Source organism: Meles meles, chromosome 14, assembly GCF_922984935.1.
Source record: "Meles meles chromosome 14, mMelMel3.1 paternal haplotype, whole genome shotgun sequence".
NCBI lineage: Eukaryota > Metazoa > Chordata > Mammalia > Carnivora > Mustelidae > Meles > Meles meles.
The window spans coordinates 29,162,467-29,188,978 of record NC_060079.1 but is presented as its reverse complement, the minus strand read 5'-3'; the positions used below and the strand labels follow the sequence as shown (position 1 = coordinate 29,188,978).

The following is a 26,512-nucleotide window of genomic DNA, read 5'->3' as shown; positions in this document are numbered from 1 at the left end:
TCTCTAATGTTCTTTTCCAGATTCAAAATTAGTAAGAAAACAAACCAGATATTGCTAGAACATCCAACTTTAAATATTAAGTTTGAAAAAGTGAGATCTTGCCAAAAGCAAAGGAATGAACAGACAAAACCAGCTACCTTAGAATTAGTTAGCCACAGTATTGTATTGACTCTGAAGGAAAGGATTACTTCTAATCCATAATTCTGTATATACTGTCCAGTAGATACACTTCAAAAACAAGAAAATAAGGCAGACTGAAACCTTAAGGAATGCATAGCATTATGAGAGTAGACACTTATGGAAAGTAATTTCCTAAAAGAGAAAAAAATTGTGATGAGAATGAAAACCCTGATTATTAGACTGCTTCAAGAACTACCAAATTTCAAGATTTACCACTATATTTTCTCTTCACCCTTTGGAAAAGATACTATCCAAAAATGTTATTGGGATTCAAGTTACTCCACTAGGTTTAAAAATCAGGTATTTGTTAACAGATACACAAGAGACAAACAATGTGTCTTCATGATTCACTGATTAAGGTATACAATAAAGTACAACAGATAAAGAAACAATGCACAAGGCATTTTTTTAAAATAGTCAATCCACTACAGAATAAAAGATAAAAGGCAATCATAGAAATATATGTCATATAAAAAAGGCAACTTCAAGGTCAAGAAGATTAAACACAAAAACATTTAAATTTGCCATTGCCTCCTCTGAATGAAAAAGACCCTTCGATTTGACAAGAAAACCTTAGTAGAAGCCTATTTTAAGAAAACGCTCTAAATTGCTCTCATAAATTCCTTTCATAATTAACCCAGCCCATTACTTTCACCTCTTTTTCACCTCTTTATTTTGCTACTGTGCAATATTTGGTTTTGTTCTTATAATGGCCAGCATATACTAAAGTATATACAAGGTACTGGGGAAAAAAAAAAAGGATCATCTTTCTATCTCATTTTTTATTCCAGAATCTTGGGTTGTACTACATCCCTAATGAGTGCATTTAGAAACAGATAAAAAGACTATAGAAAGAAAAACAGTGACGTTTTATGAATTATGCTGCCTTTATATTAATTCCTTCAAGACACTTCTCCATCTATAACAAGAAATACATCAACAACAAAAAGATGTTACAGAATTAAATTCAAAAGTTTCTGATCAAGCAAGATTCATTAATGGATGCTAACATTAATGGAAACTGATGAGAATATGAGAAATTGAAAATATAAGAAACAATATATTTACAGTGTCTCAAAATATCTCCCCACTTCCTATTTCTAAGGAGAAAAAGAGTAATTTTAAGAGTATAAAAACTTGGCAGACACTTCCTTAACCAAATGATCAAGATAATGTCACCAGTAACGGAACAAATCAATAATACCACCTACCTCCTGATATAATGCACTGATAAGGACATAACATTATTTCTGTGGAATCCTTGCCAAAAATGCATTATCCCAATCTGACCATGAGAAACATCAGACACACAAATTAAGGGACATTCTAACTAGCTAGTACCCTTCAAAAGTGTCAAAGTCGTGAAAGGCAAAGAGAGAAGCATCCCAGATTGAAGGAGACTAAGGAGACTGGACAATTAAGGACAAGAGTATGAGATTCTAGATTAGATCTTGGACTGGAAAAAAGGTGATTTAGTGAATAAAAAGTGGTCAAAATCAAATAAAGTTTACAGATTGGTTAGTATGAACTTCTGATTTCTACATTTGTTCTATGGTTATATAAAATACAACCATTAAGGAAAACTGGGTGAATTATATGAAAATTCTGTGAACTAATTTGCAACTTTTTTGGTTAAGTCTAAAATTATTTTAAAATAAAGTAAAAAACAAGTTCTGAATAAGGTACCATATTTGACACATGTATGGAATGTCCACTAAGAAATATAAATCTACACTTTGTACTATGAAAAGTTTATACCAATCTAATCCTAGTGGAAATGCCAGCATTATGTCATGTTCTGTACTAGTAGCAGAAAATTAATCAGATGGTGACAGTCTTGCTTAAGTGTTTTAATTTCTTTGGTAAATTATTCTAATCCTAAATTAGAATAGGATTCTATTTTAGAATAGAATTCTTCTGAAGAAAGTATGTGAGAGATCAAAAGAGAAAATCTTTCACCCACAAACAGAAAAACTAAGTTATATTTATGTTAAATAACTAGTTGTAGAAATTAACTTTGCACTACAGCAAACATATGATAGAACAGGTGGATTAAAAAACCAAAAGGAGGGCGCCTGGGTGGCTCAGTGGGTTAAAGCCTCTGTCTTCGGCTCAGGTCATGATCTCAGGGTCCTGGGATCCAGCCCCACATTGGGCTCTCTGCTCATCAGGGAGTCTGCTTCCCCCTCTCTCTCTGCCTACTTGTGATCTCTGTCTGTCAAATAAATAAATAAAATCTTTTAAAATAAATAAATAAATAATAAAAATAAAAAGCCAAAAGGTCTTCCAATTTAAATTGATAATTTAAATTATCATATATGTTTTTATTGCCATATTATAAAAATGGAAGGAATAAAATATTCTCATTTTTTCTTTAAAAATGTCTATAGGAAACAAAGTTTAGTGCCCTAAATGTTCCACTAGCATTTTTTTTCCACTAAAAATCAAATGATGAAGCTCCCCAATATTTTTTTAATTTAATTAAGTAATCTCTATACCCAATGTGGGGCTCAAACTCAACCTCAAAATCAAGAATCACAAGCTCTTCCCCCTGGGCCAGCCAAATAATTTACTTTCACTTGTAAAATCAGTTAAAAATATTTATGACCTTTTTTTTTTCATTTATTGAGCTTAGTATATAGCAAGTAATATATTATTATGCGTTTTATATATACTACCTCATTCAATCCTCACAACAACTCTGACATATACAATATTAAAATAAAGTTTTACTGATAAGGAAACTAAGGGAAAAAGTAATGAAATAACTACCCTAAGATCATATACCTAGCAGCTGCAGAATAGAAAATTCAAAACCAGTTTCCAGGACCCAGAGTTTTAATGAATTTTATACTTTTTAAGTCATATTATTTTCATTAACTTTTTTTTTCAAATATTAGTATATGACAAACTGCTAAAATAAACACTGTTTTAAGGAGAATTCTGAAATTCTTCCCTTCAATTTCATTTAAACCTGGATCTGTTGAAAGCTACTTGCTTTGTCATTTCTATCAACCAACGGAAGTTTGACAAGGCAATAAAACTTAGAAATAAAGTACAGCAAAACTCTGTATCAGCAAAATAATTTAGAAACAGATGTTTCTATTGAACCTGAGAAGACTGTATCTAAAAGTAAATTGAAATGGTAATCAGAAATCTCTCTTACCTTTTAAAAGTGTCTACAAAAAAGCAAGACACAGAAAGCTTTTTTAAATTTGAATTTCCAGTTTACCTATCCATAGTGACTTGCCTAACAATTAAATCTATAGGATAGTCTTTTAAATGCATAAAAATTTCACAAAGAGTTTAATGAGTTTAATTATTTAATGTAATTTAACATCAAATCTACAACAGAAGTCATCATTTCTGTTATGAGCATGATTAAAATAATATTCTAGCAATACAAATTAGACTTTATTCTACTTCCCAGACATTTTATAGTCACAATCCATGTCTTGAAAAGGAAAATATTGCCAAAAATAGTAAAAAGGGATGAAGGGAAAAGAATATCACCACCTGTTAAGTTAATAATTTAAGAATATATTTGCTGTAATCTAAGAAATACGATTTGATATGAGAGATACATGAAGTTTATTAATCACTGTATAGGCTAGCAGCACAATTTTGTAAAAGCCACAACAGACCTTGGATTAAACCCTTGAAAGTGCCATTACTACTAAATTCTCAATTCATCAAGTGAGACAACTTCACATATGGATGTATCCCCATTAAGAAATGATATTCCTGTATATTCCTTCACATGTTTTAATAAGTCACTCGTTTAAATTTTATTCAGGTGTAATACCAGAGTACAGTACTTCTCTTTTCCACTCTTCCTTCAAAACTGGGGTCAAATTTCTGAAACCATCAAATGCAGCTAGTTTTAAAAATTTTGACTTCCCAGTTTTACAAAGACATTCCCGAAAGAGCCAAAAATTCCTTCCCTGATCTACCAATATATCTTCAGAAACATCTCCAATAACCATTCTTTTCACCCCTTTGATAAATCTTTCAGTCCCCGAAAGACTTCAATTTTCACCTCAGAAGTTGACATCCCCATTTGTATTTTCTTAATCCATTTCTCAAATCCGTGTAACAAAGGGAATGGATAAATGGGAGAGGATAACCTTCAGCTGGCTCCTTTACTTTGTTAGCAATATCAAGCTTTAACTCTAAAACATAAGAAACACAAAGTTAGTAAAAAGTTCTATGTTAATGGTAATCAAAGCATAGAACAAACTGATCAGCTTCCCTATCTCTGAATGTTTACAGTGTTAACTAACTAGTTCTTTCTATCCTATTTACAGATTTCCCCTAGGAATACACTAACTCATATGAAGTCTATCCCTAAGGTCTGTAAACCATTCACAATGACAAAGCCAATTAAATGAGGCTGCAAATATGTCAGGGCTGTAGTTCTCAAAATATGTTCTTAATCTTCTGCCAGATGGCTCACTTGGTATATATATTCATATGACAACAATTTTACTTTTATTTCTAATATAAATCAAATACTTATAAAAACCAGGGTGGTATAGCAGGAAAGGAACTGTTATGGTGGAATAATAATTGTAGAGATGGGATCCAGTTGAAGTCTGCCACCATCACTTAACTACAGGACCCAAGGCATTGCTCATGTATAAAATGAAGGAGATTAACATTTTCCAAAGTGTGTTATGAAGAACTCATTCTACAGGACATTAATAAATGTTAGATGATCAAAAAGGCTGGGAAGGTTAGTGGTCACTAAATAAAACTGTCTCTCTTCTGCAGAATTTCTCAGTCTTTAACACATTAAAATGCAATGTTAACCTCCAAGATGTCTATGACAAAAAGCATTTCCGGGGCGCCTGGGTGGCTCAGTAGTTCAAGGACTGCCTTCGGCTAAGGTCATGAATCCCAGGGTTCTGGGATCAAGCCCCGAACAAGGCTCCCTGCTCAGCGGGAAGTCTGCTTCTCCCTCTCCCACTCCCCCTGCTTGAGTTCCCTCTCTCGCTGTCTCTCTCTCTCTCAATCTCTGTCAAATAAATAAATAAATAAAATCCTTAAAAAAAAAATCCTTACAAAAAAAAAGCATTCCCCAAGACTCCTGGGCTCTAGAAATTTTTTTTCTTTTTTGGCTTGAAGAAGTGGTATATCAAAAACACTAGTTTTGAAACTTTTATACTAGATTTCAAAATCCAGTTCAATGATCTTGATATCTAAAAACCAGGTATTGACTCATTTATCTTATTAAAAACAAACTGATTAATTTCATTCATTCTAAGGAGATAGTGTTCACTAAGTCCCATATGGGAGGGAGTATGGAACAGATGGTCTTTAGGGCACTATGCCCATCTAAAACAATCTTTATAATGAAAAAGTAAAAATCACTTGATTAGGGTAATCATTCTATTTTGGAATATTAACAAACAGCCAAAAGACACTATATTCCTTGTAAGTAGCCCCATCCCCATTAAGAAAGAGAGGAAGGTGTGCTTTCTTAACAACTTTTGTTTCTGTAAATTTAAGAATTTTGAAGCAGTTCTCAAATAGTTGTAACACAGTCCCAGCAGCCCAGGACTCAGAAGAATTAATCCCTGATGCCTCCATTATAAGTAATAAATCCCCTTTGCTCATATGCATCTAGAATGGTGACACCAGATACATGCCATTCTTAGGAGGACTGAGAGAGAGAGAGTAGTCACTCTTTTCCTACAGGGATTAATTCTCTTACGGATCCCCAGGCAAGAAAGGCTATACCAAAAATGTCTCAAAGGTGCAGAATCACTGGTTTGGAAGGCTATCGTATGGAGAAAGTCTCCGACTATGTAGGCAAGCTTTTAATTGTAGTTTACAGTGCTTCTGAAAGGAATCATTTTTACTTGCACAATAATAAAAGCAGATACTATGTACAACAACTACTAAGAACTGAGCTAGGTGCTTGACATCCTTTATCCCCTTAAATCCTCCCAACAACAGTGCAAGGGTAGCTATTACTCCCACTTCACAGGTAAGAAAACTGGGTTTACGCTGACATTTACAAAGGTCACACAGTAAGAGACAGCATAAAGAAGATTAGCTACCAGATCTGATGCCAAAGCTAATGCTCATTCAACCCTACCTCACTGTCTACTATGCTCCTTAATCCACAGCCTAGATTAATCAACTTATTTGAATCAAAAGGCTGTCATGCACATCATATACAGAGCAACTAAGCATAACATAAGCTAATTTGGATAATTTAGAAAATATATCAAGATCTTATGACGCTTTTTCAGAGTACCAGACAAAACTCTTGGAAGACCAAAAGCACTTCTTTTCTTTGCATCCTTAGTACCTTTGTTCAGCGCTAGCATACACAACAAGCATTCAAATATTTCTTAAGTAAATAAATCATCACAATACCAGGAAAGATTAGAAATACTATAAAAAGCTTCAAAGGCTAATAGACAACTGCTTAAACTAGCTTAGGTAGTTTTTCTAAAATATTTTATACTGCTAGATTTAGAGATGCAGGCAAAAAAACTGTTTAATAAGTTATCAATTATCATCAGTTCCTCCTCTTTCCCTTCTATATACAGTAATCGTCTTCTAGACCTTTCTGCTACCTTACTCATTTGTTGAGTCTCTGACTCAGACCACTACATGGCATTTAGGTCACATATTTATAAGCTCAAATACAGTACAACTTGAGTTTTGTTAGGCCAGTGTATCTACTTGTTAAAAGTTTTTGTTTTTGCATATTGGATCCATTTCTTAATAAGAAAATTTAATAAGATATTGGTAGATCCTCATGAGCTAAAAATACAAATACAACTAGAAACTAAACCTTTAAACAAAAGGAAAAAACCCAAAGTGGGTCCGTTTCAGCTTTCTATTTCACAAAAGACAACCTCACTTTTAAACATTGTCCCTTCAGGGGCACCTGGGTGGCTCAGTCAGTTAAGCATCTGCCTTCAGCTCAGGTCCAGATTTTGGAATCCTGGATCTCAGGATCCTGGGACCAACTCTCCCCCGCCCACCCCAATCAGGCTCCCTGCTCAGTGGGAAGCCTGCTTCTCCCTCTCCATCTGCTGCTTAGCCCCCTGTTAGCCCTCTCTCACTTGCACTCTCTCTCTCTCAAATAAATAAGTAAAATCTTAAAAAAAAAAAAAAAAAATTCTCCATTGTGATTGCCTACATGGATGGGGAGAATGGCAAATTTAGGCTGTCAAAAGCATACGAATAAGTAAAATGTCTAGAAATGCAATCAAATTGTACAAGATATGAAAATTATTGGCTTTCAGTAGCTTTTGGCTATTTCATAGTAGTGGAAAGTGGAATTATGGAAAAACTGAGTAAGATTCATACTATATTATTAGTCAGTGATAAATTAAGTTACTATATCCATTAAGATCTTTACTATTAACTACAAGATTTTAGGAAGTTCCAATTGTTTCTTTATATAATTCAATGTTTATAAATCAGGAAACACACAGTGAAAAATGAAACAAAGCAGCTCTACTGTAAAAACTTTGAATTAAAAGAATACCTAAGGCCAAGGGCACCTGGGTGGCTCAGATGGTTAAGCATCTGCCTTCAGCTCAGGTCATGACCCTAACATCCTAGGATGGAGCCCCACATTGGGCTCTCTGCTCAGTAGGAAGCCTGCTTCTCCCCTCCCTCTACTGTTTCCCCTGCTTGTGCTCTCTCGCTCTCTCAGATAGATAGATAGATAGATAGATAAAATAGACTAGAATAGAAGACCTAAGGCAATTGTCTCAAAAAATAAACTCCTTCTAAGATAACAAGCAAAAAGACAATGTAAATCCTGTTCTTCAACTTACTATAAAAGTATTCACATAAATTAGCATTTTATTCTTCCAATAATAAGCATGAAATGCAAACCAAATGCTATAACCATTCAAAATTAAAAGACTGAGTCATAAAATGTGCTATTATGATTCAACTGATTAAAGTGAGTTTTCTACTTTAAGAAGTATCTTACTGTAGCTTGATCATGTTAAGCATTAAAAAATATGTATCCTAAGTATCAATCGCTTATAGTAAAAGCTCACTAAATGAGACCAGCAGAAGGCTACTAACTTGACTTACTGAAAGGTTCATGTCATAAAATCATTTCTACATTCATTTCGTCTTAAAAATTGGATTCCACTTAAGCAAATTGTCCAAATTTAAAGTTTATTCTTTAGCAAAAATTTGGAAAATTTAATCATTTGGGGTAGAAATGTTTTTAAAATTAAGAGTTAATCAGGAGGGGTGCCTGGGTGGCTCGGTGGGTTAAGCCTCTGCCTTCGGCTCAGGTCATGATCTCAGGGTCCTGGGATCCAGCCCTGCATCAGGTTCTCTGCTCAGCAGGGAGCCTGCTTCCCCCTCTCTCTGCCCACCTCTCTGCTTACTTGTGATTTCTCTCTCTGTGTGTCAAATAAATAAATAAAATCTTAAAAAAAAAAAAAAGAGTTAATTAGGAGAAAACAATTTAAGAAAAAATAACAACTAAGACTGAAAGCATCACCCTTAGGAACATCACTCACTGTACAACTCTATAATGAGAATCCAGTGAAATCTACAGGGCTAAATGCCTCCATCCTCATAGGCTAAAGACTGCTTTTGACAGCTGTCAGCTGCCACCTCGTATGGCTCATCAGTGGGCCAGGACAATCTCTAGAATCGTTAAGAGTACAAGCTTTGGGTCAAATCACCTAGTGGAATACTCACTCCATCACCTAGTACTATGTGACCAAGTTATTTAACTTGATAATATTTACCTAAATAATATATCTGCCAATAATACAGTAAAAGAAAAAGAAATTTTAGAATCATCTCTCTGTCATCATATAATCCTCGGGTCCCCTATAAATTCATCATTCATTTTATATAAATTTACCAAAAAAAAAAAAAGCTAAAAAGATCGATAATTCAAACATTCCATTATGTTCCTTCAATAAGCATTAAATATACTTATTCCTAAAAGGACTGGGGTTCAGTATTATGGCTAATTATTATGGGATTCAAGAATGAAAGCAGGAAACATTTTAAGATATCGAATTTGGACTTTACCTATCTCCCCATTTTGGATCAATCCCTCCTCCCTGGAACCTGAAAACAACCAAAATTCCTAATAACAAAATATAACAGTTGTACAAACATATAAATCCTGCTGTCATTTCAGAGAACAACTAGTAAATAATGTTTGGTAGATCCCCGAAGAAGAAAATAACACAATGAAGCTGAAGCTTCACTGTCAGACGAAACTTTATTCCAAAATTCTACAGTAACAGGGAGCATGAACTGAAGAGAAGACATGGCTCCAAGCTTAAGTCTGAAAGGGAAGTAAACTACAGTAATAAAGCCTAAAAAGAGGAAGAAAAGGAGAAAGCCAGATATTTGATGGGTTATCAGCACCTGACTAGTGGACAGCACTACGGTCAAAACCCATATTTTTTCAATCCACCTCACACCACCTTGCACGCAAAGCAATACACTTGGAGAAACAAAAATCAAGCAAAAAATAACTTATAAGCAGCATTTTTCTAAAATAAATTTGCTACTATAAGTTTTATTGACTATCATCTTTAAAAAGTAATTTCTAAAACATGAGTTTTTCCCCCAAGCAGAAAGAGAATCCTCATCATTGTTGAAAATACCACAATAAAATGCAATCAAGAAAATAAAATTAATTTACTATGAAGTATAAACAAAAACTTCCTTAGCATGTAAGTGGGTTAGGTTTATCTATTTCATTTTTTTTTTAAGATTGTATTTATTTATTTATTTGACAGAGAGAGAGAGATCATAAGTAGGCAGACGGCAGGCAGAGAGAGGGGGAAGCAGGCTCCCCACTCAGCAGAGAGCCTGATGCAGGGCTTGATCCCAGGACCCTGAGATCATAACCTGAGCCGAAAGCAAAGGCCTAACCCACTGGGCCACCGAGGCGCCCCAGGTTTATCTATTTCATAATCTCACTTTCAACTAGTGAATCATTCACTGTATCACATCTCTTTGGGGTAATCTTAAAATTTCTAATTCCTAGTTTGCTTTCAGGCTATATGCTACTACTTGCCTAATGTCACCCCTGCCTTAGAATCCCATTTCTTTTCTTTCCCCTCCCTCATCTGCTTTAACGTGATAAAGATGGCAAACATAACACTTAAAAAGTCTTAAAAAATAACCTAAAATAGCCCTGGGGGAAGAGGGTGGTACCCACATGGCTTTATTTTGTGATAGCAATTTCAAGCAGTTTGGAGGCCTTCACATTCCAGAGGTTGTATCCAAAAGATTAAATTACCAGTGTTCAACCTCTGGATTAGTAGAGTGTTACCATATGTGGACTGGGTCCTTGCCTCCTTAGCTTTCCTAACGAGGCCAAGGTCACTGACTCAAACCATTATCTCAGACTTTAACCACAAAGACAATATGCCTCCATTTCCACCACTGAAAGCAAAAGGAATACTGAGTTCCTCATACCCTATTAGGGAAGGAAGCAACTAGACATCCGAAATAAAGTCAGCAGTTCCCTAAAACCCAACACTGCGACCAGGCCACTACACAGCACAAAAACTAAAAAGGGCCCTCCATTTCATGTCCAATTAAGTCAAGACTCCTCAATCCTGTCTTCAATGCTTTTCAAAGTTAGCCTTATCTTCCATATTCCTGTATACAGACACCATCACCTACCAACTTAGACTATGTCCTATGCTCTTTTCCATAAATACTCCCTGTACCTTGAACCTTCTTGGTGTAAGTTTTCTCTACTAAAATAACTTCTCTCAAATGCCACCTCTTCAAAGGCATGTGATCTGATCTTTACCTTCTGACTCTCAATACTGCTTTATTAATATCTCTCATGACACACAGCCTACCTTTGTCACCCTTTTCCCATTTACTGCACTTCTATCCCAAGTCATTCCCTAAAATGTTTCAAGCAGCCTACAAAGGTAGGTATAAATACTACAAAATAAATTATAAATAGGTGGAAAAAACTGAAACAAAGGACCAAAAATAGGAGAGTAGTATTTGGAACCTGTTACATCTATTATCTTTGTGTGTGTTTGTGTGTGTGTGTATGCATACACACACACACGTATGTATATCTGTATGTATAGATACACACTTATTCTTGATTTTAAGTAGGCTCTCCTTAAGGACAGAGATCATGCTATGCAAATACTTACTAAATCATATCCTTTCAAATACATAGGAAATCTAAAAATTTCAAAATATCCTTTTAAAAATTATATTGCTTTATATGTATATCCACACATATATGAATGTATTCTCAAAATTTAAAATGGCAAGTGAAGTGAAAAAAAAGGGCACCAACATAAAATTTACTTTTGTGGCACTTTAAATGTCAATAAAATAATCAAATTACTCACATTTAGTGTCAATGACAGCACTAAAGCTTTTTACATTTTAAATAACTATATATACCATTTCCCTTGTGGTAGAGACCTGAGAGTTGCTCAGTGGGGGATAGGAAGAAATTATTCCTCCTCTTTCCACTGCCTGGAAGACTGGCAAGTGAATGAATGAAAAGAAAGGAGGGAAAGGTCTCTATGATCACTAGTGTAAAGAACCAATCCTAAAATATTAGTTCACACTTGGATTTCTTTTCACTACTAAATATATTTGGGACACATCTGCTTTGGATTAGACACAGATGAATCCTGTGAAAACAAACTGCAAAAATCCTACTTGAAGGTTATTACCACTTACCCCTCACACTTTTAAAACTTATAGCTATAGATAATAGCCTTTCCAAAAAATTAGGCTATTTTTGTCTGTTGATTTTTCAAAATGAGAAGAGAAATATATTGCTTTGAGGGAAGGCAGGCTGGGAAAGTGAATATAGTAGTTTTCTAAACTAAGAAATGTCCTAACCAAAGGACTTCTATACTGAATCACTTTACAAAAAATCACTATCCCTCTAATTTATCTCCTTCATTCATTAAAAAGTAACAGAGAAAACATAATTCCCTGACTGGTTCTTTCTGCTTCCAGGTGTACCCCCATTCCAATCCAAACTATGGATTCATTTGATACTAATCTTCCTTGAATGTGACTTAACCAACAAGTGTTGAGCACCAGATCACTCCTGAATTCAACCTATCACAGCCTAAGACAAACTTAACTCTATTTAGTCCAACTGTTCCCCTACTGATACCCTGAATGCATTTCTTATTTTTCCCCTTTTTGTTAGTACTCTCTTACCTGAAACAATCTTCAACCCAAAACTTTCAAAAAGTCCATTCAAAACACTGCATCCCTGACCTACCAAAGGTCAACTCCATCCCATCTGTGAACTTTGAATGTAATTTCCTCTATCATTTTCAAGACCAGAGTTCCGTTAGTCTGAGAAACATTTTGTAGCACTATTTGAGAATTCACTTAGCCTTTCTGAACTTGTTCCTTCATCTATAAAATAAGAGTTGAGTGAGATCTCAAAATTTCCAGCTCTAAATTTCTGATTTCTCCTTTTTGTATTTCATGTCATTTAAAACTGTTATTTAGCTCTAATTATTGTCATGTAATTTCACCATGTGTACCTTGTATATACTCCTTAAGGACAAAAACCATGTTTGATTATATCTTTGCCTACACCATTACTATGTAATAATTTACACCTAGTAGGTACTCAATAAATGTATCCATTTGATAGGCTGCTGAAGGGGAGACAGAAGGAATTTAAGATAACAGGTACAGCAGTATATCTAGGAAGAACTGAAACTTACTCCTGTATATCAGAACAGCTATGCACATAATGTTAACAGAATGCAGAGTTTCTGGCTGTAATGATATCCCTATCTGGATATTTATGGGGTTTTTCTTCTGCCACATGTCTGAATGCACTCATTCAATAATATTTCAAAACATACTATGAGCTAGGCACTGTTGCATGCAGTGAGAATACAGAGGTAAACTCAACGGATAAGGTCCTTGTTCTCATGGAGCTTATATTCTTGAGTACAAGAATAAGAGTACCACTCCCACTCAAACTTCCCAGATCAAGATAAGAGATATCTGCAGTTCCTAGTGCCTTCCAATACAGAGAAGCTGACTGAGAAAACAACTCTCAATACCACTGTCAGAACAACTCAGTTCTGACCATATGCTAACAGAGGCCAACAGAGCTCAAGGGTCCTTAAGAGTACAAACTCTGGAACCCAAACTGCCTAGATCTAAATCCTAGCTCCAATTTACTAGCGATGTGACCTTGAATAAGTTACTTGGTTTTTTTTCCCAAGTCAATCATTCTATGCCTCAGTTTCATCTCCTGCAAGATGGGGGTAATAATGGTACTTAAAACTCATATAAGATTTTCTGAGAATTACATGAGTTGATAGACATAAAGTGCTTAGAACAATCCTACAGCTAAGTACTATAATTTTGAACTCTCCTACAACTACTACTACTACTCTTACTGTTAAATTGTTATAGAGTCTATGAACAAGCTAAAAACAGTACGTAACACCCAGTAGTAACTCAATATTTAATCAGTGACGAATAAATGAACAAGACTGTTTTCTTCCTCTGCGAATATGGAACAAAAGCATCCTATCAACTTTAAGACTGCTAGGACTCAAGGGGATATAATCTATTTCAAAGTACTTTGTTAAAAACAAACTCCCCAAAGTCACACAAGAGTAAGATTTCATTACTATTACCAGTAGAAATGTATCATAGCCATATCACAGCAAAAATCTACTGCTAGATATTAAATTGCATGTTTATACCTTCAAAGCATTCCTAACTAGTCAATATGCTGTTTATTACCATGTGAATTAATGTATACTAAGAAAGCCTAATACTGAAGAAATTAGATAACTAGACAAGCAGGGAGAGAATGAAGTCTCATCACAATGAGCAATTTTATAATCAATCCAATCACAACTTACTCAAAAAAGGTATACTCGGACATGTACCCAAGGTATCAAAAAGTTCCCTAACCTGAGTGGTGAGCTGATAGTATAAAAATAATCTAGAGTCCTGGGAAAACAAGCTGCTATCACATCTGTCTTAACCTCATGCTGCTCAGAGTAACCCTTTACTCTACAGCTTCCTGGATGGGGAAGGGCAATACCATCCACACCATGGTAGATCCATACACACGAGGATTTAAAGTTAATCCTTAATAAAAATCAAACATAGTAAATCTTCTCCCCAGTCAACACAAATACGGTTTTCAGCCAAGCAACCAGGTTTTAATATGGAGAGGTCCCTCTCCTAACGGATGACCACTGCACTACAACATCAGACTGTACATTTTTCCTTCTGTTTTTAATTACCCAACCTTAAAACACCTCATCTCTTAACACTTTTTTATGCCCATTTAATACCCACTCACAGGTAATCAATTAATTTAGCTAATTTTGATCACTGCCAAACCTTTTTCATCTGCCTTTAATTATTAATCCATAACTTACCTGTTCAATAACAAGTAACCATAAGTAAAATAGATCAGTTAGGAATTTTAAACGTAATTAACTTACTAAACGTAATTAACTTACTAAACTGTTTAATAGGGAAAACTCTCAATACAAACAACATTTTTACAAGTTAAATGTTTATATTTTCAACAGCTGAAACTGTACCAAAGGACTACCAAGACAATAGTTGGATGGATACTATTTAAGCTTCATTATATATTGAGATGAACAAGTCAAAAGTTGATAAAGAATACTGATATACTAATTTTCAAATAAATAGGGGGTTTTGGTCTTAACCAAGTTGGAGAACTTTTATTGGCATAAACAAAAGTAAATAGAAAGCAAGCAGAAAAACACAAAACAAAATGCTTGTTACAAGCAACAACTAAGATTGCTCTTTTGGCTCATAAACACAGCAAAAAATAATCAATTCTGATTCACCTCTATTAAAGGAGGAAACAGTGATATCACATGGTCATCTATAAAGAACTTATTTACCTTCCAAATATACCATAACAATGATTTTTAAAAGACAAGTTGTCCTTATGCCACTTGGCTTCATTTATTCACTAAGCAGATTTTTACTAAATATCTGTTTGTTAAGCACTGAAATACACTTTGGATATTTTTGGATATATTTGGATATGTAGTAGCAAATCAAGCATCCCTGTCTATAAAGCTTAAAATCATCAGATAATCTCTCTCTCTCTCTCTCCCACACACACACACACACCAAACTGTAATAAACATTATAAAAGAACATTATTAACAAAGAACCAGAGTTTAGATTGCTATGTCACAGAAGGCCTATCAAAAGTGACCGTTAGTACACCTGTGATGAGCCCCAAGTAGTGCACAGAATTGCTGAATCGCTATATTGTACACCTGAAATTAATACACTGAAATAAAAAAAAATTTTTTTATAAAAACATGTCAGTTAAACTTTGAGGAGGACTAGAGGACAGGGGATGCTTAGGCTGAAGAACAGCGTGTGCTTGACCCTAGAGGAAGAAGAAAGAATGAATGGCAACTTGAGGAACTGAAAGAAGGCAGCTGGAAGAAGCAGAGGGGAAAGTGCACTACATGACTCCAGAGGTAAACAAAGGCAAAAAGTAGTTACTTTCAGTGCCCCTTCATCAAGATATTTAAAATGATGAGGACCATAGGGGAAGGGACGGAAAACAGAAGGGGAAGTCATCAGAGAGGGAGAAAAACCATGAGAGACTCAACTCCAAGAAACAAACTGAGGGTTGCTGGAGGGGAGGTAGGTGCGGGAAGGGGTAGTTGTGTGATGGGCATTCAGGAGGGCATGCGATGTGATGAGCACTGGGTGTTACACGCAACTGATAACTTAATGAACACTACACCTGAAACTAATGATGTACTATTAGTTGGCTAATTGAATTTAGATTAAAAAAATAAATAAAATAAAAAGTACTTTCAAAGAGATGGGAAGGCTTTAAAGGGTGTTGGGCAAGTGAGAGTTCTGAACAGATTTTTATTTTAAGAATATCATTCTGACTACAAGATATAATACTGGAGAAACACAAGAATGTATGCAAGAGGCTAGTGAGGAAGCTACTGTAGTACTTTAAGAGTTAAATACATTAGACTAGAGTTGGGGCAATGGGGGGGGCAGCAGGTGAATTCAGAATATATTTTGTAGGTTAAGGTCAGGATGTACACAGTGAGAAAAAGGGGAGGTTATCAGGAATGACGCTTACGTTTCTGAAGTGAAGAACTAGTAAGAAATCATATTAAAAAGAAGGTAACAAAATAGAAAAAAATTTGAGAGGTTATTTAATGAAGAGAAACTTTGTGCTCTGTTGAGACTATGAGAATGCAAGTGGAGATGCTTTATGAAGGCAGATAACAGTATCACCCTAAAGCTAAAAGAAGTGTGGGCTAGTGGTGTGCATTCAGAAAACTGATAGCATACAGACTGTATTTAAAGCTACAGAGCAGATGATCACTTAGGGAAAAGGCAATAAAAGGACTCAGAAATCCAAAGAAACTCCAACACGGAGTCAGACAGAATAGATGAATCTGAGAGACACTGAAAAAAGGAGCCAGAAAGGTGAGAAGAAACTAAAAAGGAGACCCCTGAAAGCAAAAGAGTGTTTCAAGAAGAAGGAAAAATAAAAGTCAACTAGGTTCAATAATGCTGAAAGGTAAGATTTCCACATCAAACTGGTGAGGAAGAAATAATGGGGGGGAAGGACATGTGAATATATGTGAAGCTAGAAAACAAAGTCAACCTAGAATTTAAAATTAACTATAAATAGTTCTTTAAAATAATGTAAACATGTAATTCATGTAATTTCTTTTAATGACCCATTAAAGCATATTCCTACCATGACACGCTCAATGCTAACAACACAGTGACGTGGCAAAAACCAACCACCAGAGTTTCAACGTTGCAGCATGCTTCTAATATTGCAGCAGCAGAAGAGGTCATGCTTTGCATAGTTCGTAATTTTAAATTCAACTTCCTAAACAAGAACCAAAATCTAACTGTTGCCTCACAATTCTGAAGCCAATGCTACAAAGACTGAATTTAAATTAGAAAATTAAAAGTTTTCCTGAAAAAATAATTTTCATACAACTTTGAAAAGAAAAAATATTAAACTTAATTCCCTTATCATTTGCATGTCTACTGCACTCCAGGTACATCAGTTGTGATGCCTTTAACCACTTTTGTCTCACCGAGGGCTTCAGGCAAACAGCAGTATGCTCTATCGTAATTCTACTTTTGCACAAATACACAAATCAAAGAAGCCTGCCTTTTTTCAGGTTTTCAGCTACTCTTATTTATAGGCGTTAGGCTTCCTTCTTGTTTTCATTAGTAGAAATACCAAAAGACTTTTAATTGGAAAAATAATTTTTAATATTAGCTGTTGTGCTATGTGTGTAACCAGAGACAACCCCACCTAACAAACTATGCTTCAGTTTATTCACCAGTAAGACAGAATAAACTTAACTCACAGGGTTGTTGAGCTGGTTTAATGTGATAATAAATATTAACTGAATCTAATCCTAACATTTCTAATCACTTCTATGAACTGAAATACCGAGTTACATATTCTTATTTCTACTGGATATAAGCCAAGCAATTCCACTCTTAAAATTTATGTACTTATTACAGATCAAACCTTGGAGCAATGCCTTTATTTAAATTAGCATCATTCTTTACATTTAATAGTGCAGTGTTGTTAAGATGGGTATATAATGATAGTAAACACAATTTATACTCCTTTTCTAAAAACCCACTAAACTTACCCCAAAAATGAATTTTTTAAGCTATAAAGACATAAACCCACAAAAATTGAGAGAATGGGTGAAAAGACAATAGCAACAAAAATTTGGAAGCTGGAAAGCAGATGGTTGAGTGACAAATGACTTAGCAAACACTAGAAAATCAAATCTTTAGCAAACAGTGGAGAAAGCCAAGAACAAACCCAATTTAAACTGTAAAATCCCCAAAAGACTCAGCAATTGGCAGTACCACATACATCTGAAGTGGGATATGGGGGAGAGAGGGAGCTAAAATAAGGAAGATTGTTTAAAAGTGTTTTTAAGAAGTAACCAGCTCCACTGATCCTTACTGTCCTTCCCCAATCCCAACAAAAACCTGAAAATATATTGTCTGGAAAATACAAAACACCGTATTCAAGATTGAGAAAATCAGGTACAGCTGCAGGCAGTAAAACATACTAAAACAGGGTGACTGGGTGAAGAAATATATATGGGGATGCTAAGACTCCCCCAAGACCTTTTACCCAAGTTCTCTCCTGTCCCCCACAACCTTCACCTCCAAGCAAGAAAGAGCCTTCTACGGGGAATCTAACCAGCTCAAAGGAAAGACGTGAAGACACTGACATCAAAAAAGTCCTCCAACCAAACATCTGAGCCTGGTTACTATACAGTAAAGGCTAACAAATATCACTGAGGATTTCTAATTATCATTTTACTTCCCTATTCACAACACAACCACCAACCATCTAAGGTAAGGCTACAGAACATGAAAGATAAAGACCAAAGCAAATTCAAACTAAGAAAACAAACCTGGGAGACACTGATCACACAAGGAGAAGAAATCTTTAAAAAGTAATAATAATAACGTTTATATATTCAGACAGCTAAAAGAAAATATTTTTGCTATTAGAGCAAGATACTATTTCAAAGGAGCAAAGTCAAAAAACAAAAGCTGTGGAAAATTAAATATATGATAACATATGAAAACTCAATAGAAGTAGAGCAAAAAGAAAATGAGATGGAAAATACAAGAAAATTAGAAAAGAAATCAAGAAGGTCCATTATCCCAATAAGAAGAGTTTGAGAAAGAAACAGAAAATGGAAAGAAGTAATCAAGACCTCGTTCAAGAAAAAGTCCCAGAATTAAAAGATGTTTCCAGACTAAAAGAGCACACCTAGTACTCAGCAACATGGATGAAAAGAGACCTACACAAGGATCCATGACTGTAAAATTTCCAAACACTGGAAACAGATACAATCTCAAAAGCTTTCAGAGAGTTAGAGAGAGAGGAAGAGAGAAAAGGGTAAACAAGGCAGAAAAAAAGGAAACACACACACAGGTCACATACAATATTTGAGAAATCAGAATGACTTCAGACTTCTCAAAAGCAATATGGAAGCTAGAAAACAATGGAGCAAAATTATAAAATAATACAATTTTACAGGTAGTATTCTTAACCTAACCAAATAATCAAATGAATTTCAGGGTAAATGGAAACCACTTTTTTAAGATTTTATTTTTAAGTAATCTCTACACCCAACACGCAACTCAAACTCACAACCCTGAGATCAAGAGTTGTATGCTCTACAGACTGAGCCAGTTAGGTGCCCCCTTAAACAATTTTAAAACATCAAGTAAGCCAAGAATGAACATGACATGGATCACTGCAAAATGGAAATCCAACCACAGGAAAAAGTGAAAGGAATCCCACAATAATGGTTGTGTACCAAGTCTAGAAGACAGTCCAGAATGGAAGCAAGAGGGACAGGAGAGACTGCCTCAGGAAGATAAAATTGGTAATAATACCTGAACGTTTCAAGTGACATTTGACAAAAAGTTGAATTAGTGATAATTACAGCAAGAACTAACCCAGGGGTGGAGCAGAGACATTGAACTTCAGCCAGATCACCCTATGGTAAAGCCAACAGTCAACAAGTCACACTGAGACTAGATAAGCTCTTTCCTCTCCTAACATACAGATGTGCAGATGACCAAGAATTACCAGACATCTGAGGAAAGGCTCTATCACAAAAGGCAAAGCAAAAATAGGAAGAAAGGCATACAAAATTGGGAGAAAGGCAATTTGGAGGAAACAGATGAAAACCGGGGGGGGGGGGGGGGAGCTAACATTTCTATAGGCTAAGTAGTATATAGAAATATATATACTATATATTCTAGTACACTATATGCATTAGATAGTTGGGGTAGAGTGGAGGGAGGCAGGCAAGTACAGCACATTGTACAGGACAAGAAAAGTGGTATTTTACAAGAATACTGAATCATCCAAAGTGATGGAATCATAGCTATTAAGAAGGGTACCAGGAAGTAAAGGAGATCAGCTGAGTAGGTGATAACGAAGTTAAATCTTCATTTTCCATCCAGGAAGTTAATAAAACCGAAACAAACGCAGAGTATTTTATTTAACACAGACTATACAGAGCATGTGAGTTAGACACAGTTCTAGGGGCTTTCCAAATTCATTTTCTGTGACAATCCTATGAGGTAGGTACTAATATCCCCATTTTTTAAATGAGCCAAATAAGGAGGCATAGAGAGGGTAAGTAGCCCAATATGACATAAAACAGTTGACAGAGGAAGATTCAAACCTAAACAGTAAAAACCCAGAGCCCATGCTCCTAACCATCTAGCCATTTTGCCTATCCAGTAGCAATATAAGCATGTTGTTTACAAACTAGGAGGTAAACAGGAGAATCATCTAAAAGAGGTTAAAGTGACTGCTTTTGGGAAAGGAAAAATGGAAAGGGAGACATAGGAAGCTTTTGTTTGTTTCAATAACCATGTAAATTACTTGACCCTTTAAACTCTGCAGGTACAACCTAAGTAAAAATTAAAGCCTATAATCTAGTATTTATAGTTAAAATATTTTATCTAATGGTACTATCCTCAGAAGCAGGCAAATGAGTATTACTCCTATTTCATAGATTAGAAGACTTTCATTCTTCTTTAATAAAAATTTGAGAGCCCACTGCATAACAGGTATGTATTTAGAAAACAGGTATCAATTCACCTCAACGATGAGGTTAAAGAAGTGCAAAAAATCAAGTCTTTTTCTTCTTTTCAATTTATTACACAAAGTATATGATCCTGCATCTCTAAAAGTTGTGCTTATGATGAGACAATATAAATTTTAAATAGTGACATATTGAAATTATAATGTACCCCCCTTCCTCCCGTGAGAGAAATTGGTGACCAAACCCCAGAAGATGCACGTGAAACGGAAGCTGTCATGGGAAGAAAAGGTAAGAAGAATTTTTTTAATCATTATCATTTTTTTCTCTAGTAGATAGTCTCAAATTCCCTTCCAAAGGCAAATTTAAAACATTTCTTTTTCGTTAGGGATAAAAGAATAATTTGCAGTAAAACACCATAAAGAAAATAATATACATGTTTATCCTATTGGCCTTTATAGTTATTTTAGGGATGACACATTTTGATTTTTCAACATTTAAAGAACACCTACAAAACAAAAATTTTCTGGCTTTGATGACTTAACTTTGATGTTAACTAACAAAGGTTCAAATATGTAGTAAATTCAAAACAGGTAGAGTCAACTCAGGTTACTTTACACCAATACTTAATCATACTTCAGTATCTTTTTGTCCCTTTATTTCCAAACCTTTCTACACAGCTTGCCCCTAATTAATCCTCACTTCACTTACTATATGGAAAAAATTAATTTTGTACTAAATATCTTAAACTGGCCTCTATCCCTACAATTAAAAACCTAGTTCTAAGTAGCAACATCTGACTTCAATTGTCTGGAAAAGCAAGTTGTGGAAAGCTCTATCATGCCCTACCACCAGGGGAATAAAAAAGGAGAAAGTCATGCCAGGAGACCACAAATGGTAATTAACAAAAATCATGGCAGTTTTCAATTCAAAATGTGTGGTTTTCATTTGTGTACTTCATCTATCTTTTACTTCTCTGAATTTAGCATCTACATAATATACCCGATTTTCAGGGGTTTTACACAATCATGCCCCTTAGATATAGAAAACATTAATATTCGGGACAAATAATTCTTTAAAATTATAGCGACTATTAGCAATTAGCATATGAAACAAATAAAGCTTATCATTAATTATAATAGGACTACTAAGGAAACTACCTCTTAGAAGAGGTCTAACTCTTACGTTCAGTTTCGTATACATGATACAGAATACATTTGGTTAGGTTAACAAGGTTTTAATTACATGACTCCTGGAAAAATTTTTAAAAAATAAAAATCTTGAAAGACAAGATTTTAAATTATTTCAATTAACAATGCCTTTACCTTTCATCTTTTAAGGAACTAAAAAATATATATATCATGAAAACCTCACTGCAATATTTGGCCTTTGTTCTTTTTCTAAGACTGCAATTCTTTGGAAATACCCTCAATTTCTCCCAAGTGAAAACCACAAGTACACATTTAGAATATAAATTTCCAATTGGGTCTGATGAAAGTTCAATCACAAAAATCTACAACTAACACTAAAATAATTAAATGTCTTTAGAGTTTATTCAAAGTTCGATGGTTAAAATGAACAACCTTTGTCATTAATTCCTATGATACTCTTTTGATCAAGGTTAGTCACAGACCAGCAAATCTGTGAGAGGAACATTCTTTAAAAATCAACTTTAAAGCAATGTAGACTCATTAGAGATTTCACAACTTTTCTAGGCAGTCAGCTTAAAAGACACAATTTGATTCAATGGCATGTTTGGAGCATTACTTCCAGTTCAATTATAAAAAACACTGGATTAATACTGTATTTTTGGCTTTAGGTATTTTTTTGGCAAAGAAGGGAACAGGTGGAATACATTATCTGGAGAACAAAGTCTTATTTTCAAGCCTCTGTAAATTCAACCCTCTAAGACTTTCCTTACTTTTTAAAATGGCTACCACCTTGATCTACCATACAAAAGGAAAAACGTACAGGATACTACTTTCAAAGATAAACTTGGTAATTTTGACAATGTATACCCTCCTCCCCCACAAAATACTTTTTAAGATTCCCATTCCTGTTCTGGTCAGTTAAAATGACCATTAAATAAGTACACAAAAGTTGGTCAATTACAGTATAAGGGCAACCTATATAACCCAGACTAGGTCATCTTCTTCCTATAATGTCTGACTAGGAAAAGCAGGTAACATTATCTTTCACAGACTAAGATCAAACACAGTAGAAGTGAAAAGGATTGTCCAATCTAGTAAAGGAGAAACCACCGTGGGAACCACAATCCCCCCTTCAAGAGATGATCATAAGGATTTCAGAAATTCAAATGACTAGATTTACTATTATATGGGTTAGCAAAAATTTTGTTTGTAATAAATCCCTTTAAAAAGCATTTCATAAGTAACGAAAACCACTTGGTGCCCCCAGACCTATACTTTCTGCTCAATAACTAGTCTGTTACATATTACTTGCACCCACCACTTGCTATCCACTCTGAAACCATTCCACCACTCTTGCTCTAGAAAACTTACCACGAAAACGCATTTTCACACACAAAAATGAAAAAATAGGTAATGCTTTTGACAAATGTTGTGCAGATACATAGCTACTAAACAGATTAACTTTGAATCTGTTGAATGTCTGCAGAAACACGGCATGATCTTACCTCTCATCCTCGCCATCCACCAGGGGTGTCGTCAGCGGTAGCACCTTCAACGGGAAAAGAGAAGCAGAGGCTGCTAGGCTGCTGCTACTCCCATCTGAGACTGCTGACATTCCCCCACTGTCACCACTGATAGTCTGAGGTAAGCCAACTAAGGAGGGTTCCGCTGGGCGCCTGGCATCTTCAATTTGGCTTCCAATTGCCTGAGCTAATGATTGTGCGGAGAACTGAGTAGAACTTAGTGGGATCTGTTGTGCCAAAGGCAGATTTATATTAGTTGCTATCAAGGGAGGTTGGCTAACACTTTGAACCAAACTGCCATTTTGAGTGGCAGGGGTTTGTGCTATATTCTGTGGTGGAACCAAGTTTGTTGGGGCAGAAGGCATTCCAGAAGGACCGGTTGAACTAACCTGATTTGTAACAGAAATACTACTAGCAGAGGGCAAAGGGCTAACTGCAGGCAACGGCTGCGAAACTTGAGCTACTGATTCTACTCCTTGAGGCTGGGGAGGCACAGTTAACAAGGTACTTTGGGGTGCAAGGACCAACTGTTGAGGAAGGCTTGAAGCACTAGTTTGAACTCCCTGATGAATAATCGCAGTTGGAGCAGGTGGGACTATCTGTGAAGATGGAGGAGCACCTTGCGGAATAACTGAAGGTGTGACTTGGGTAGAGGGTCCCTGCACTGCAGTAGGTATGCTCACTTGTTGACCAATATTTGCAATCTGACTGCCAGGAGGTACAACAGATACGGCCGCCTGAGCCTGGCCAACAGGCTGGCCAGATGCCCCTGCAGGTTGTGCTTGGATTGCTGCGGGCTGCACTGGCAGCTGGATACTCTGTGGCTGGGCCGTAGGGATCGCTGCTGTTCCTGCTCCCACTCCTGCAGCGCCGGGCTGTCCCGAGGACACGGCTGTTTGGAGAATCGGTGGCTGCTGTACGTACTCTGAAGCGGGATTCTGTGTCACTGCTTTGCCATGGCTTGGGACCATCTGCGTAGAAACAGCCGGTTGCTGCTGTCCATACTGTAACTGTTGGGGTGGGGCCCCTGGAAGGGGAGCCTGCACTGGAGGAGCCGTATGAGGATATGGCAGTTGGGGTTGAGCCAAACTGGAAATGGAAGGCTGCTGACCTAAAGCTGAAGTTACACCAACCACGCTAACAGGTGGTGGCTGGATACCAGTGGCAGCACTGAGCGTGGCTTGCAGAGGTACTGGCTGAAGACCTTGCTTTTGAGGATAGCTCAGTTCTTGAGGCTGTAATTGTACTTGCGTGATCTGCGACTGAGAGATACTTGGAGGACCAGAGCTGCTGAAATCCATCTGCTGAAGAGCCATACCTTGAAGAGTCGGCGGCTGCGGCTGCACCACCACAGTCGGGGCTCCCATCTCTCCACTTCCCACACTCTCTGTGTAGTGACTCAGTGTGCTGACACTACTGCTCACTGAGCTCCCACTAGTGCTCTCCCTCTCAGAAGTCACTTCTGCTGGGTTTTGCTTTACCGTTTCCACCACTTTATTCATCACCACACCTTCTGCAGCAGGTGCAGCACTGTCTTTCTCATAGAACTCGGTGCAAGTCCATCTACCTTTTTTAAAGGGTTCGGAACTAGAATCTAACTTCACAACTCTGAACCTGGACGTGTTAACTGTTGGCTGTTGCTGCTGACTTGAAACAGATCCCACAGTCATCCCTGCAGCTGCGTTAGGGGCACTGTTGACAACAGCGGAGGAAGAAATAGTACCATTGCCCATGCCACTCAAGATATTCACATTAACACCGCTGCTAACTCCAGGCCCCACGCTCACACTAGCAGCACTAGGAATATTGCTTGCATTTACACTAGCATTACTAAGCATGCTGCTTGTCACACTAGGATTAAAACTACCCACAGCAGTAATGTTAACAGTATTCATTGTATTCGTGCCAGTAACAGAACTTATACCTATACTGCCGGTAGTACTTGGAGCACGGATATTAGTCATTACAGACGCAGGTGAGCCACCCGATGAGACAGCAGAAGTTGGTGCAGCTGGCATAACACTGTCAGAGCTTCCCGTGGCAGAGAGTTTTCTGGATACTGGACTCGAGGGTGGCCCTCCGGGAACGGATGTACTGGCCACACCAGCATGGGATGGATGATGGTGCCCATGGTGTACGTGGTGCCCGTGATGAATGTGATGGTGGTGATGGAGGTGGTGTGGATGAGCATTCCCATTGATCACAACATTCTGTTGGGGAAGGTGAGGCAAATGAGGCTGCGGAAGGTGGGGTTGGTTGGGAGAAACTGCCCCAGGTGTCTCAGCTTCCTGGAAGTTATTCAGAGTCTCTTCTGAGGAGCTGCGTTCAGGCTCCCCCAAGTCAGTAGCCCTGGAAAGTGACACATCAAGGATCTCGGAAGAAGACAGATCTTCCGTGTGAGATTCGTCCAGATCATCATAGCTCTCAGTGTCCTCTGCTATACTGTTGTTAGAGCTGATACTGGCAGAGATCTGAGCCGGGGTAACGCTCGTTATCTGGAAGCCACTTTTCTTTTTCATCTGAGTTCCGCCCGGCGCAAGAGGCTGTGCCTGCAGCTGAGCCTGCGAAAGGAGGTTCAGGCTTTGTGGAGGCGGAGGCTGTGGTCCCGACGTAGAAGATGCTGCAGGAGGTGGCGGCTGGAGCAGCGACGGAGGCGGAAAATCCTCGGAAGATGTGGCACTACTACCAACGCCGGTACCTGCTGCATTGAGAGCAGAGGCGCTGCCACTACCGCTGCCCCTTCTAGGGAACATTGCCGGGTGCGCCATCTTCCTAGCACTAATGTCTGCAGCGGCCGCGGCCGCGGCGGCGGTGGACTCAGGCGGCTGGTGCATTGTGTCGGGTACCGGGGGGCGGAGGAGGCGAGTGCAATTTCCTTCTGCACCGTAATCTTTGTATTCAAGACGCTGGGGAAGAAAACGGGACCCGACGCTCCACCCGGCGCGGTTCCTCCTTCTCCTCCTCCTCCTCCTCCTCAGCCGAAGGCGCCGGCCGCTCCTGCCTTCGAGGGCGAGCTTCGGGA

The 26,512-nt window shown here is 37.0% G+C and overlaps 1 protein-coding gene across 6 annotated transcripts in view; it reads right to left on the bottom strand.

Moving 5' to 3' along the window:
- The window catches only part of TSC22D1 (TSC22 domain family member 1), a 145,725-nt gene that overhangs the window by 118,658 nt on the left and 555 nt on the right, over nucleotides 1–26,512 (bottom strand). For 5 of the 6 annotated variants that reach the window (XR_006814926.1, XR_006814928.1, XM_045978381.1 and 2 more), the window contains exon 1: nucleotides 23,473–26,324. Coding sequence is in view for 4 of the 6 variants with exons in the window: in XM_045978381.1 (XP_045834337.1) it covers nucleotides 23,473–26,324 (2,852 nt within the window). In the remaining 2 variants the exon portion in view is untranslated. Of the gene's footprint in view, nucleotides 1–23,472; nucleotides 26,505–26,512 lie in introns of those variants that run through there. The other variant, XM_045978380.1, reaches the window with a different exon arrangement.